This window comes from Heloderma suspectum, chromosome 2 (genome assembly GCF_057233095.1).
Source record: "Heloderma suspectum isolate Gila_16-S chromosome 2, 16-S_ref, whole genome shotgun sequence".
NCBI classification, from domain to species: Eukaryota; Metazoa; Chordata; class Lepidosauria; order Squamata; family Helodermatidae; genus Heloderma; species Heloderma suspectum.
The window spans coordinates 125,688,370-125,704,848 of record NC_139459.1 but is presented as its reverse complement, the minus strand read 5'-3'; the positions used below and the strand labels follow the sequence as shown (position 1 = coordinate 125,704,848).

Sequence of the window (16,479 nt, the reverse complement as noted above, 5' to 3'; positions counted from 1 at the left end):
GATGGACGGACAGAAAATTAGGTTAGCCTTTATAACTCATGAGAAGAGCCAGATCTTCTGCACTGCTGAAGCTGAAGAGGATAGACAACTCTTGTTGACAAAGCTAAAGTTACACTGAATTAGAGCTTGTTGCCCTTCACATGTTTTGGCCTGCAACTCCCATCATCCCTCACCATTGGCTATGCTGGTTAGGGCTGATGGGAGTTATAGGCTAAAACATCTGGAGAGCCACACATTTCCCACAACTAGTTTAGTGTATCAGTTCTCTACTGGAATCAATGGAACTTCACAGGGCTTAACTTGCCCCATATAATTTTTCTTATGTTTCATGCTCTATATAAATGTGACATATTATTAGAGGATCCAAATATATGAAAGTCCCCAGGTGAAAGTGAAAGAGATGGATCCTAATAATGCCAAAAATGCAATCCTAAGTATACAGCCTATGAGGTTAGTGCAGACATAATGCTGTCTCTCTCTAGCTGTTACCCATGTTAAGGAATTGGGGCTGGGCTGCAGGTAGGGATGTATGAGAAATTTGTTTTGGTTCGATTTTATCAGGATTTACCCAATGTGCACCTTCCAAACCTAACATGGACTTGGACACAATCTGCCGCTGGAGTCCATACACTGCTTGCAATGTGATTCGCAGACCAAAGAAAAATGTGTTCAACAGCATGCATACATTTGAAAAATGCACATAAAAATGCACACTTTTGAAAAATGCACACAAGTACACTTTAATCAATGGAAGAAGAATGCATACCTTTCAAAGATGTGGACAATTGATGCGTACATTTGGAAAAATATGCACAAAAATACACACGGATTTTCATGTGAAAAGAAAAAACAAAGCTCGTAATTTGATACGGGCTTGAGTCGGAACAAGCTTTGAGATGGAATTAGGAGAACTTCAGCGAGCTTGTGTTTTGCTGATTCACACATCCCTAACTGCAGGGTCATGTGTGCTTCCCATCTTCTGTTGAGCACAAATCTGCACCCCCAGCCTTTCACTGCTTACCACTGTGCACTGTGGGCACTATCATTAACTCTGGTTTATATTAAACAAGATTTGAAACCGGAGTGGTCATTCTAATGGCAATAGATTATTCAACAATAGCACATTTGGAGTACTGTGTCCAGTTTTGGGTGTCACGTTTTAAGAAGGACATTGACACATAGGAGCACATCTAGACTGACCAGGATGGTGATAGGAAAGCAAATCCTAGAAGAAATGGTTGAAAAGGCTGGGTATGTTTAGAGGGACACATGGTAACAACCTTCAGATATCTGAAAGGCTGTCATGTGGAAGAAGAAGCAGCCTTGTTTTTTCCTGCTCCACAGGGCAGGTCTAGAACCAATGGATGGAAATGGAAGGGAAATAGATTTTGGCTGAAGATTAGGAGAAATTACGTAAAAGGAAGAGATATTTGACACTGGAACAGACAACTCTAGAAGGTGGTGGGTTTTCCTTTGCTGGAGTTATTTAAGCTGGACGGCCATCCATCAGGGATGCTGTAGCTGCATCCTATATTTCAGGTCCACATTGATCAGGGGTTGAATTAGATGATCTCTAGAGTACCTTCAAACTCTTATGATTGTAGGGGTAAAAATTTTAATCTAGTTAAAATGCTTCTCTTTTCAAACAGTGATTATTTCAGGATATTAATGTGGCTCGAAAAGAGTGAATACACACACAGACACACACCCACACATTCTTTTTCATTATATTCATGCATGGAAAGAACTTGAAAAAAACAACAGTTCTTGTTTTTCCCATTCCTGTACTACTACTGTCACAGCTTCCCTACATACTCTGCTCTTCAGGCATTTATGTTTTTCAGAGAAAATAATTGTGGTTTTACTAAAGTACATTGTAGAAATGTCACTGCTACATAGTGTCTGGTATCAAAAGACAAATTAAGGGATGGATGTGTGGAAGACTCATGTGTGCAATCATTTAAAATAACTCCTATGAAGTATAATTGTGATTACTGAAGTATTGGCATTTTATCTTTGCTTCAGTAGGCCTTTGGGGCTCCCAGGCAGAGATGGCAAGAAAACCTTGGAAAGTTAACAGTCTTTTAGGAACTGTTAAAGTGGTGGGACTGGCATGTATGCATGTATAATCTGGAGAGAGAAAACTGAAAGAATGGAATTCTAAACATAAATTGGTTTGATCTAGGTGTCACGTTTTACTGATGACAAGGAAGCATGGACTCTCCACATCGACTTTGCCCATGGACTTAATTAGCCCTTTCTATTCTATTCTCACATTACATGTCCATGTTCTGCCCTTGTGGGTTTCTAGTAAGTTATTCAAACTCTGTTCATGTGTCCCCAGCATACAGTTTATTTGGTTCTCCTAGGCTCCCTTATCATTTCTACACACTGAAAATCCATGTTCTACCATTGTTACTACCAATAGTCATGGTCCTAGTCTAGATTCTATTATAGAGCTTTTGATCAAGAAAAGCAGGAGTTCCTTTGGCTAAATGTTGCATGTGGTTTTTCTCTCCTGTTTGGAGTTGGTTTTATTTTTATGCTGAAAACAAAGGCCATTTACAGTATATTGAAACATCTGTGTATTCAGCAACAACTTAGCTAAGCTCTGATTGTTTATGCGGAAATAATTCCCACTGATTTCTATGAGTCTTCCAAGTATGTATTGCATTCTGGCATTATGAGGATGTATTTCTTTCACTTTCATATGGAGATTTTCATTTATTTCGATCCTACCAATAATATGTCATATTTATATGGGGCATGATCCAGCCAACCTTTAAATCTTTCCCGCTGAAATAGAATGAGAAAGAATTTAACGCTGGTTTTATGCCCATAGTGTTAGCATTTTTAAAATATATTTTCTTTATTCATCGGACTTTTTCACTTTCTTTCTTCTTTCCCATGTCCCCCATTGACCTCCTTTAAAAAAAAAACACATGCCATTTTTGGCAACTATTTTCATTAGCCTCTTATGTATCTTGATATGTAAACATACGTTTAATTACAACAACAGCCACTGTGCTAATAATAAAGGCATAAATTTCAGCACTTGTGTAATGCCATAATTGCTTGTCCTAATTTTAGGTATTTAGATGTATATGAGATAATTATGTAACAAGGATATTACTAGTGGATTTTTTGCTAATTATCTTACATAACTAGTAGCAAAACACTTTATCTTTTTGCTTTGTATGCTAAAAACAGAAGTTGTGAAATAACTGTACAGTATCAGATTTTAATAGGCAAATGAGAGCAATCGTAGAAGTAAACAATCTTGGTCAGCAACATCTGTTTTATTTTAATAGTTCATATTATGCTAAAATATTGGTAATAAATAGTGCAGATGGATTTTTATCTGTGAATAACCTTAATTTTTCTGTCTTAGTGGAAACATTGGTTGCTTTTCCTAGCAAAAATCAAGTTCAGAAATGGGTGGTTTTGAATGGAAAGGCAGCGGGAGCAGAACCCTTTCCCTACTCACTGTTTCTTTGCCGCAAATGCCGTACCCTACAGTTATCATGGCAAAGCATGTATTTAGAACTTCAAGGGGAGGGGGAAGCAGCTTGGGGTATAATTGGGATGGGGATAGGATTTAGTTAAGAGAGTGGGAGTGGGCTGCAGGCTTATTTGGCTCTCTCCCTTTCCTTCTTGGACTTAGCCATGATTTACCATTATGTGTGGGTGGGCTAGCACTAAGCAGAGTTCCCCCTTAGCCAGAGTTGGAAACCAGAGTTTGAAGTGGGGGGGTTAAAATTATGGTTAGGACAGAACCCTGGTTAACCACACCTAACCATATTTTCTTCAGCTACTTCTACTGTTATCGAGGGTGCATCCAGAAATCACATGTGAGTGCACACACATGTAGTGTCTTATATTGAATGAGCTGTCCAAGGGCGCATCCAGATGAGACTTTTATTGTGCTGTTGCCCTTCTCGGTCACAGAATTTTGTACGGGGTCCAGGTGACACCATGTTCCACTCGTACTCCTCCTGTGTTTTCTCACTGCTGCTGCTTCTGTCATCTTTCTTACTGTGGACAATTCGTTAAGGAAAAAAACATGAAATAGCTGCACAATGTCTTCCGAGTGTTAGTGCTAGGAGCCTTCCATCTGAAAGCACCCCAGGCCTTGTATGAACTGTCAGGTGGATTCTGGAGCCTACCTGTTCATTGGTTTCTTACAGGCAAAGCTCATTTATTGTGTTATTTGTTGTTATATTGGTTTAGATGCTTTTTCCAAAAAAAGGATGTTGCTTTGGGTCTAAAGATGAGTACATAAATAGTTTTATGTCAGCAAATGCTTAAGTAATTCCTAAGAATCATCCTATATCTTGGGGGAAAGTGCCTTCAGAAGTTGTTGACATCATGACCTTAGGTAATGATCTTCTTGGCCAAACAGTAGCCAGCAGATTGAGATCAGGCATTGTAGCTTTGGCTCAGGGAGGTTTATTTATTTATTTCATATCAAACTTTGCTCTGCCAATATGTAGGCACCGCCACAGCTTTGTCATTACCTTGCTGCAGATCATCAACAGTACAAGACTCGGGCAGTAATCGACACACGATCAGATGCGCTGGGTCTTGGATTTCTTCACATTCACATAATATATTGTCGTCAGCCAGCAGCCCCCACTTAAATAAATTCGTCTTACACCTTGGTACCCCTACCCTCAGGGAGGTATTGGGGACAGTTACGTTTGCCACAGTGTGTTCAAGCCCTCAGGAAGCATTTTCTTTTCAGCTTGCAGCATGCCTGTTCTTCATCATAGTTCTAAACTGGTGAGAGATTTAGCTTTATATAAACAATGGTCTGATAGCTTTGTTGCCTGAAATTTGATGTGTCATTGGGAGCGCTGCAAACTTGTCAAAAGTGTGAATGTTTAAACGGAAACAGATTTTCCTGTAGTACAACATATCCAGGAAATGTTAATGGTAAGATCTGGAGGATCATCAAATCTTGTATGTTCGTTTAAATATGGGCATCTGTATTATATGAATGCTTTTTCTAAAAATATGAGCATATATATGTCCATCTATGATATATATTGAAATAGTTGAGAAACTTGAATTCTGTTTACTGGCACAAAGCAGCCACAAAGTAGCCACTTAAAAACCTGACATGGTAAATTCTAGCATTACCCTCTACAGCTGCTCAGCAATCCAGAAAAATGAAGAAGCTACTCAAGTCATTTGAATCCACCTTTGTATACACAGCATACATGTGGTATGGGTGATTTAGCCAGTGTGGAGGAGTGAATAGAGTGTGGGACCGAGGAGATGCAGGTTTGAAGCCATACACAGCAATGATAATCAGTCTTTAACTACATGTTATGTCTGAAGTATGGCCATAACCAAAATCAAGAGCCAAACATCTTGTTTTCCTGTCTTCTTCATAATGTTTAGTAAGGCAAAGCATGTGAGGTGACACCATTGCACTATGGGTTTCTCCATCCCTACAAATGGTGGCCAATGAAATGGAGTGGGGGAGCAGGATTCACTACACGATGATGTCACATCTAATTTTTGCCTTATACAACATTATGGGGTGGCGGGGAGAGGGAAAGAAGACTCATTGAACATCAATCATGTATCTACTATAATAACTTCAAGAAGGGTAACCATGTTAGTCTTTTGTAGCAAAACCAATGAAAAGTCTTGCAGCACCTAAAGGACTAGAGCATTTTTATGTAATCTGATGAAGTGGGCTTTATTTAACAAGCACATATGCCATAATAAAAGTGTTAGTCTTTAAAGTGCTAAAATACTTCTGTTGTTTTATCAGCTGCAATTTGTAGTTCTCAACAGGTGACCTAGGTGAATCACACTCGCATCATTGTGTTCTCCCTCAGTAGGGCTGTTGAGGGGATCAGATGAGTTGACCTAAGTTCCTGGGAGGGAAAAGTAGAATAAAAATGAAGTAGACATAAGGTAGACTTGTAAACTGGCTGGGTGGAACATGGAATATGAATAGGGAAACTAATCCATAATTAAATAAACCACTAATTAGATAAAATAGTTGTAAGTTATAGTTTGGCTATTTGACAATGCAGTTGGAAATGTAGTGTAAACATTTTAAAAACAAAAAATTAGAACAATTATGCATCCTGAATGAAATGCTTGGTGATCACATTTTGTGGTTTAAAATTGTCAGTGTCCTAAGTTAAAGCATTGTAAGAACACTTGCATGTCAGCATTCATAGGGCAAACTACACACAATTTTAAAATTCCATTTATCTTCAGTTGGAGAAATTTAAGCATAGGTTTCACTCTTCCATTAAAATCAGTGAGACATGTTGCCTGTAGTGGACAAAGTGTTTTTTAATGCCCTTTCCACGTTCCTGACTTTGGCTAGATCAACTTGTGGCAGCCAGCCTCTAAAAGATAACTACTGCAAATTGAGTATTTTAAATGTGCATTTGGATTTTCCATTTGAAAATGCATTTCCTTGATTTGTGACTGTTCAGGCTACTATTCACATTGAGGGTTTTTTACTACTTCGTTCATAATTGAACTTGTTTAGAAAAGATGTTGTTTAATTTAGGCCCTGAATTATGCAAGTTATTAACCGCTTTCAACCAAATAGGCCAGTCTTTCATCCCTTTTTTAGAATCAGTCCTTCTTTTCTATTAGGATGGGGACATAAGAAGTGTGTGTGTTTGTTTCAGGCTTTGTGCCATATTTATTATTAGCAGCCGCAGAAGTTGCAATTCATAACAAAGAAACTATTGTAAATTAACAGCGGCCCACAGACTTAACTAGTCATTACGATTTTGAAACATTTCATCATTTAGCCATGCCAAAGTCCCTCCTACATGGGCAGGGAACCTGGACCATTCCAGATGTTGTTCCTTTGCATCTTCTCACATCCGTTACCATCAGCCATACTGGCTGGGACTGATGGGATTTGGAGCCCAACAATACCTTGAGGGTCACAGATCTCTGTCTTCCAAGCTTGGTCACCTGAAAGCAATTGTTGCCATAGGTGACCCAATAAGTGGCTATTTATAATATCCAACATTCCATTAGGATTTCCTTTGTATTTTTGACATTTACATCCAATTAAAAATAATAGGTTCCAGCTGTGGAGAATTTTTCCAGATTAGCCTTCCCAAACCTAGTGCCCTCCAGACTACACTTCCCATCATCCCAGTCAGCTAAGAAGAGTCTGTGGTGGAGGATCTGCCACTTCCAAGCCTTGGCAGGCTTACACTGTCCAGAGTGGAAGGTGGGAGCTTTCTTCCTTTTATTTCCCTTTCATTTGCCAGTTTTTCTTTCCACCATCCCCATTGATTCTTATGGAAGGGAAACTCATCAAGCTAGCTCCAGGATTGGTGAAGGATTTTACCCTGTTGTGGGGGCATGTCTGAGGAACAAAGGGGCTTTGAATCCTGTGGATTCAAGACCTCCCTCAATCTGCCTAAGAGCACCCTTTTTTTCTCCCTACTGCCATCAGAGCGGTGACGTTACAAGTTTCCACCACTGCAATGAGGAGGGCCCCAGCAGTATATATCTCCTCTGAGTGTGAATCTCCTTTTCCTCCTATGGAGAGAGACGTCTGCAATATCCCATAGCCCCTAGGGTACCCCCCCCCAGGAACCATAGGATTGTGCCCTTAGGTTATAATCCTATATATATTTACCTGGGAGTAAATCCTATTGAAGTAAAAAATGTTTTAACTCTTTTAACCTGTTGTTCACCACTCTGAAATCTTCTGATGTGTAATGGTATATAAATATTGTAAATAAATAAATAAGTCAGTGGGACTTGCTTCTGAGTAGACATGTTTAGGATTGCAGTGTTTTAAAACAAAAAGGATCCTGAGAATGTCAAATATCAGAGTTTTATCATTTTGCTTCTTAAGATTTTGAAAAGCCACCTCAGGGTTATGTAGGCCAGAATTTCCTATGGAGTTATGAGGCTAGAAACTTGCTTTTTAGCTAAAGAATCAAATTAGCTTGACATCTTGATCTCCAGTTGTTTCTTGAAGATAAAATGGCAATATTCATGCTTTAAATGAACACTTAGACTGGGTTCAAAAGGATCATACAACTTATTCCACATGTCCAAAGGGGCTTCGGACTGGTATTTCTTGAACAGTAGCCCCACCATTCCACATGGCAATCAGCTTTTGAAAGTGGGCAAACTTTTGAAAGAGTTTGTACCGTGGCACAGGGGGCAGGGGTAAACAGATCTTATATTCCAAGAAAACAAGTCAGTCTCACCGGACATGTTCAATCCCTTGAGTGTGCCTAAAGTAACTCTTTGGATCTTAGGCTTTAGTATTTATCAGCACCATAATACAAGGATTTGGTGCCACAGGTTCTATTCCCTTACAGTGGCAATTAACAAGTACTCTCACCTTATTGGGCTTTCTATCATAATTTAAAATAACGAAGTGCTGGGAGTGCCCTCCTCAGCTGTGGAACCAGTTTTAATTCTTTACATTTCAGAAATGCTTTAAACAAATTTCTTTAAAATCTTCAGATATAAAAGTGAGCTGCTTTTACAGTTCTTAGTTTTGGAGGAGGAGAAGGAGGAGGAGGACGTCCCTTGGCACATTCATACTGGAGCTGAGTGACAAAACAAATAGTTGCAAATAACAATTAGTAAGCAGCAACAATGAGCACAGGTGGGAGTTATAAGTGATTGTTTTACTGGATTTCAAGTATGGCTTCCCAATTAATTATTGGAAGGCTTTACACATATCGTAGGAAAGAAGTACTAGATGAATTTGTTTTCCATATGTTGACCTCCTTTTTTGGCATTTTGCATTAGCAAATTTGTTTCCATAGAACTTCATTACTTTCTCCCTCCCCCAACCCACTTTCTATTTCCTTATAGAAACCTTCTAGACTCTCTGAGGATGACATCAGGTTGAGAAAAGAGAGAGACCGATACTGTGCCAATTTCATGGAGCCTGCTAGTGTTCGTGCAACAAAGGAAGAGAAAATGGAAATTGAAGCCCTTGTCTCAGAACATAAAAACATCACAGGAGGAACTTCAACAAATGCAGCAGACAATCAAACTCACTTATTTTCCCTTGCTGCCAGTCACAATGGACTTAAAGACAGACACGAATCCTTGGACAGTGAGGTTGCTAAAGAGATCAGATATCTTGATGAGGTGCTAGAAGCAAACTGTTGTGATTCTGCTACCGATAACCCCTTTAATGGGATGACTTCCTCCTCCCCGGAGCCAACTGCATCCATTGTTGTGGATGGCTCAGGTCCATCTATTCACATTACTAATGATTCCAAAGCACTCAGTGAAAGTGACATTATTGTAGTTGGTGGGCAAGCACCTCCAGTTGTTGACCACAGTGGAATGAATGTGGTATCTGGGAAGCTAAAACCAAATGGCCATTCTGTGGACATACTACAAGAGGAACACTGTGAGAATTTGAAAGTGCCAGTGAGTCCATGCTCTTCCACAAGCTCAAGGTCTTCCAAGGATGGAGAAATAACATTAGCCACCATTAAGAAAGAAGCTAAGTTTGAGCTGAGAGCATTTCAGGAAGACAAAAAGCCATCCAAGCTCTTTGAAGAGGAGGACCCAAGAGAGAATTACAGAGTGCGTAAAGTGAGACCCTCTGAGGAAATGATGGAGCTGGAAAAAGAGAGGCGGGAGCTCATCCGCAGCCAGGCTGTCAAGAAGAACCCAGGCATAGCGGCCAAGTGGTGGAATCCACACCAGGAGAAAACACTGGAGGAGCAGCTAGATGAGGAGCATTTGGAGTCTCACAAAAAATACAAAGAACGCAAAGAGAAGCAGCAGCAGCAACCATCAATACCTGTGAAACACGTCTCCTATTCCTTTGCACCACCTGATCCAATTAGCATTAAAAAGGTTGACATTGTCACAGAGCAAATAGATTTTTCAGCTGCACGGAAACAGTTTCAGTTAATGGAAAATTCAGGTCAGCCAGACAACACAGCTGCACCCAAGAGATCAGGGAATCCCAAAATGTTCACTATCCAACCCTTCTACAAACCAATAGGCCCATCCCAAATGGACCGGCGAACAGTCTCGGTTACAAAACCTGTGTCTCTGTGTGGACACACTATACAGGTTGGCAATAATGATATAACTATTGTGAAAGCTGAGAAGGTCTCTTGCATCTCAGATGACAACAGTATTCAGAACATCTCTGGTGACCCAATGCAAGTGTCTCCTTGCAGTGATGCCACTAAGCCTGGCCAGGTTGCAAAGACATGGTCAGATAATGGTGAATTCACAAGTGTGAAGGCAGTGTTTACATTGGTGAGGGATGATGAGCAGGGCTTATTAGATCAGTTTTCAAGGTCGGTCAATGTGTCTTCCCCTCCAGAGGAACTGGACTCTGGTTTGGATGAACTATCTGTGAGATCTCAGGACACAACAGTTTTGGAAACACTTTCCAATGACTTCAGCATGGACAATATCAGTGACAGTGGTGCCTCCAATGAGACAATGAATGCTCTTCAAGAAAATTCACTTACTGACTTCTCTTTGCCCCAGACACCTCAAGCTGACACGCCTTCCGAGGGTCGGGGAGACAGTGTTTCGAAGTCTCTTAGTGATCATGGCTTTTATTCTCCTTCTTCACCATTACTTGACTCTATGCTCATCGATGAGCAGTTGGAATACCAGGCTGGTCTGCTGGTTCAGAATGCCATTCAGCAAGCCATAGCTGAGCAGGCTGACAAAGTAAGTTCCAAGCAAGCAAAGGACACCACAGAGCAAAAGAACTGTCAGGTCAAGGAGCGGGAGGAGATGGACAAGACACCCTCTTCTGAGAAACAGCACAATTCAACATTTCAGCCACCTCAGGTGTCATCTCCTGTGCAAGAGAAACGGGATACAGCACCAAAGACGTCTGCAGTTCAAGACTCTTCACTCAGGGAAAGGCAGGTCCCGCTGCCATCTCTCCTTGCTCACACCACCCAACCAATCACTGTGGAGGAACCCAAGCCAGAAGTCAGCTATTTCAGCAAGTATTCAGAAGCAGCTGAGCTCAGGAGCACAGCTTCCCTTCTGGCTATGCAAGAAGCAGAGGTGACAGTAGGGCCATTCAAGCTAAGATCAAAAAAGCAGAGGACTTTGTCCATGATAGAAGAAGAGATTCGCGCAGCCCAAGAAAGGGAGGAGGAGCTGAAAAGACAAAGGCAGGGTATACAGCTGACCCGGAGCCCTGTTGCAAGGAGCACACCTCCGCTGCCCACCAGAACTGTGACTTGCAGAACTGCACCAGGTAAGAGCTTTACATTTTATCCTTAAGCCAGCCAAACTGTTGTTTTCAGACTGCGTCCTTTCTTTTTGGTTCTAAACTTTCACCCTGATCCAGAACTCCCTCAACAGAACATATGAAATGTCTTGCTGGGTCAGAGCAAGGGTGCATTGAATCATAGAATCCTAATGTCCAAAAATGGCAACCAGATGCTTCCAGCAGGTATACAAGCACAGCATGAAGACAGCAGCCTCCCCTTCCCCCTGTTGTCTGTCTCCAACATCTGATATTCAGAGGTATACTGCTTCTGAAGCTGGAAGTTCAATGTAGCTTTCATAACTAATAGCCACTGGTGACTAAATGATCTCTGCATCTTGTGGCAGGGAATTCCATAAGTTAATTATTGAAGAAGTGCTTTCTTTTGTCAGCCCTGAACCTGCTGCCAATCAATTTCATTAAGTGATCCTGAATTCTAGTACTATAGAAGAGAGCATGGGTCTTTGACAAAAGCTTGTTGGAAGTCCAGGTATATGATGTCTATTAGATCAACCTTTGGGGGATTTCAGCCAAACAGGGCCACTGTTCAGCCAACATGACAACACTGTGCTCTGTTTTAAACTCAAATGTCATTATGAGAGATGCTAAAATATATTTAGTTAGAGTTTGGGCAATATGTATATTTTAGAACAAAATTTTGTTCGGGTTATAACACAGCTGTGAAGAAGTTGCGTGTTCTGTGTTTTTGTTTTTACTATTACCAGCCAATCTTCAATCTCATCAAAATCTGCAATCAGGCATGTTTGACAGCACCTATTTTTAAAAGAGCAGTTGGCTGACATTAATTATAATATGTGCATCATGACATTATAAACTGGAGTCTTGGTTAATTAATTGTAAGGATGGGGCAGCTAAGGAGCATGATACAGATTGCCTGATGAGTTGGGTCCATGCCAGCAATGGGCTGAATATAGCAAAATGTACAGTCTGACTCTAATTTGTAACATGAAAGGTGCCAGACCTCAAGCTTCTATGATATTCATTTTCTTTGCCCCGCTAGCCTGTCAGGGCCACAGGAGAAAGGTTCTCAGAAGGTCGAGCACTCCATGTGTATTGGCAGACTCAAGTCAACAAACTGAGCTAGACATTCAGCAAGCAAGATTGGACAAGAAAATGGTATCTGAGGTGGCTTTTTTTAATGCTACCATTAAACTTTGGATACAGACTACAATTTAGGGCAGGGGTGGGCAAGTTGTGGCCCTCGAGATGTTTTGGCCTACAACTCCCATGATCCTTCACCATTGGCTATGCTGGTTAGGGCTGATAGGAATTGTAGGCCAAAATCTGGTGGCCCACAAGTTGCCCAACCCTGATATAGATGGGGAGAGAGATGGATAAAATGGCAAGGGTTCATAAAAGCTGATTTCTGTGGTTACTTGCTTCCCCTGGTGGTTTGTCAAGCTTCAGCAGTTTAGAGTTTCTGACTTTGATTTTATTGATCACTTTTCTGTGAAAATGCTGAAAGTGATACACATGTACTTAATTCTCCATCTGATAGCAATGGGTCTTGAAAGCACTTTGTCTTAGCCAGAATGTATCTGTTATAACTATCCCTGTGCCTTCCCATGGAAGATAAATGATGTAGAACAATAGTGTATGTTATAGATCAAATGACAGAGAATTTCAGCAATGAAGGAGTGGAACTTCATTAATTGCAAGAAAAGTATTTTTCCACGTGGCATTTACTTCTGATCTTAATGTCATATGTTGGAAGTTTTCTTCAGAAACAGAAACTGTGAGTTTCTGCTTTGAGAACAAACCTCAGTTCCGGTTCCAAATGGGCAAACTGGTTGGCTGCATTTTAATGTCAGCAGTTGTGAGAAGACTGCTGAATCTATCCTGAGTAACATTTCCAAACATGTGCTTCCACTATTCCGTAGAACTAATAAATATTCTCTTTGTATTTCACAACTCTGCAAGAAAAAGCAAAGGAGGTAAATAAATGATCACATTTTAATCATGGCAGTAGGTTAACATTAAGGCGTCTTATGACTCTTTGCCAGAAATTGAATTTTCTGCTCTGTCGTATTTCCAGATTTTAAGGGTAGTATGCTAATGTGCTCGTGTACCAGTGGGAGCAACCGCTTGTGCAACAGGGCTTTTGCAGTTCTAAAACAATTAGTGGAAACACTTGTTTCCAAAACTGGGCAGGTCAGCATTGCTCACAGAAGGGAGCTCCACTGACCTGTCCTGATCCGGAAACAAGCATTTCCTCTCGTTTCCAGGGTTATTTTTACAAGCACCACTTCCTCGTTCCGCAAACAGTGGGGCCCACGAGAGCAGTGGGACCAGCAGAGCTGGAGCAGCCCTGTTGGACACTGCCCTAAGAAAGGAGTGAACCATACAGATGATTTTAGGGCATTCAGAGAAGATTTTCATGCAGTTTAAAGCCAGATGATGGTAAAACACTGAAGGTATAACTGAAAGTGAGGTTTGAACAGTTTGTGCATCTGGATTCACCTATCTGGAGAGCACAGTGAAGATCTGGGCAAAATATACACGTTTTGTTAGAAAGGCAAACCAAAAATTGGGCAGCGTGATGATGAATGCAAGAGTGAAATGAACAGAAAAGTAATGTATGTTCTAAGACAGGCTTCCCCACCCCTGCAGATATGTTGGACTATAGCTCCCATAATTCCCAGACAACATACTGGGGATTATGGGAGCTGTAGTCCAACATATCTGAAGGACACCAGGTTGGGCGAACCTGTTCTAGTGGGTCTATGTCTTTATGGAGCTTTCGTTCCGTCTTGTTCATCCTTCTCCCTCCCTCCATACACTGCTTAGACATTCAGCATTACATATGTTTCACAGGCCTGATTCAAATGTGGTGCTGGGGATGTTTTTTTCTTTTAAAAAAGTACTTGGCGTGCAGCATTCCATGGGTCTGGCTTCTTGTTTAAACTAGGCCCCCAGCCGCTATGTGTGCAGTGTTAGCGTGCCAGCGTGGGGACTGCTCACTCAGTGGATCCATGATATGCTAATATTGTATGAATAGGTGTGGCAATCCAGTTTAAGTGAGATTTTTCCCTCATGGAATGCTGCACAAGTTGTCTTTTTATTTTGTTTTATTACATGCCCAGCATATCATTTAAACTGTGCCACACTTATTACTCAAACAAATTTATTTTTATTTATTTATTATTAAATTTATTAATTGCCCATCTGGCTGGTCACCCAGCCACTCTGGGCGATGTACAGTGTATAATAAAACAGTTTAAAACAATAAAATTCTACAATGAAAACGTTTTCTAAAGTACCCTAACCCACCCCAAATGCCTGCCTGAACAACCACGTTTTTAATGCATGGCAGAAGCTCATTAAAGAAGGGGCATGGCGGAGTTCCCTAGGGAGGGAATTCCACAGAGTGGGGGCCACCACAGAAAAGGCCCTCTCCCTCGTCCCCACCAGTCTAGCTGTCCCGGCTGATGGGACAGAGAGAAGGCCATCCGAGGCTGATCTTGTTAAGCGGCCTGTCTGGTGTTGCTGGAGGCGCTCCTTAAGTTAGGCTGAGCTGGAACCATATAGGGTTTTAAAGGTCAAAACCAACACCTTGAATTTGGCCCGGAAAACAACTGGTAGCCAGTGCAACTCCTTCAGCACTGGAGTGATGTGATCTCGCCAGCAGCTGCCTTTAATCAGGCGAGCCGCCGCGTTCTGTACCAGTTGCAGCTTCCGAACCGTCTCCAAGGGTAACCCCACGTAGAGCGCATTACAGTAGTCTAAACGAGAGGAGACCAGGGCATGTACTATCAATGGGAGCAGATGGTTGGGAAGGAAGGGGCGCAGCCGCCGTATCAGATGGAGTTGATACAGCGCTGTCCGGCTCACAGCTGACACCTGAGCCTCCATGGACAGCTGGGAATCCAAAATGACCCCCAGGCTGCGGACCTGGTCTTTCAAGGGTAGCCGTACCCCATTCAACACCAGTAAAGTAAAGGTATCAGGTGTAGGCCGTTCACAAAGGAAAATTACACGACACCACACCTCCTTCGCTTAGTTTCAGCATTATTGTGAGTCTTGAGTTAAATGAAAATGGATGCATTCTTAAACCCACTTTGAGAACGCAAATTTACTTAGTATTAAGTGTAATCCAGATCTATGTGAACACCTTGCTTAAGAACTGGAAACCAGAGAAGAGCAAGAGCAACACCTGACGTTCTGAAAAGGCATCCTTTGCTGGTCCATTAAACTTTATTGTGTGTTTACTGGAGAAATATTTGAGGAACTACAGGGAATAATGTATTAAAACTGCTAAGGGTATATATGTGTGATTATATTAATTGCATTTTTCTTAGGTAAAACTTAATATGGTCCCCTGGCTAAGCAATAATCTAGACTAGGGTGTTAAACATTAGACCTGTGGGCCAAATCTGTTCCTCCAGGGTTTCACAGATGGCCACGCCCCCTTCCCCTAGTCCCATCCGCCTTCTGCCAACCACCAATCATTTGGTGATTTTCCAACTTTTGTGCATTTTTTTCCTCCATTAGAAAAGTTCGAAATGCCTCTCCTAAGGCTTATGATGGCATTTCTAGTGTTTTGACCCTACCCCTTTGCCTGTGGCCTTGCCCCCACTTGCCTTTGGCCTCACCCACCACTAGAACATGCCATGCACCCTGGGGAAAGCTTCTCCAAAACTGAATTCAGCCCTTGGGCTGAAAAAGGTTCAACATCCCTGATGTAAACTGACATACTTATACTTGTACCCCACTCATGCCCCATGGAACTTGGAACGGCTTATGTGTGGTTCCCATCCAGGGAGTTCACTGGGTGAAGCTAGCAGCAGGACCATGTTATGTGCATATTTTTTTAATTTTGAATGACTGAAAATGCAAATGAGATTTTATATGATGTGGATATTTTACAGTTCTTTATTGAGTTCATAAATAATTGAGGTGCCAAATTTGGATAGTTATATTTCCAAGGCTGGGTAACTAACCTCTGATCATGTGGCATAAAAGGCCAGCAATGTACAGTGACAGGAACCCTATTCAGGCATTCAGTACCCATGGGTATCAAATGCCCACGTGGGAACGTGTCTCACCAGTGTGTAATTGGCTTCGTCTGAAGGGGGCTACCTTCTAGGCATGTAGGGTTTCCTTCATGAGGATGAGAACCCTGATGAAGTAAGGTCTCGGCCTCCCATGTCAAAAACTCGATATATGTAGAAGATAGCCCCCTTCAGATTAAGCTAATCATGTGTCAGCCAGAG

The 16,479-nt window shown here is 41.5% G+C and overlaps 1 protein-coding gene across 1 annotated transcript in view; it reads left to right on the top strand.

The window, feature by feature from the left end:
- The window catches only part of PALM2AKAP2 (PALM2 and AKAP2 fusion), a 315,866-nt gene that overhangs the window by 275,041 nt on the left and 24,346 nt on the right, over positions 1-16,479 (top strand). The window contains exon 9 of the mRNA XM_084834726.1: positions 8,845-11,233. Coding sequence (XP_084690852.1) covers positions 8,845-11,233 — 2,389 coding nt within the window. The remainder of the gene's footprint in view (positions 1-8,844; positions 11,234-16,479) is intronic.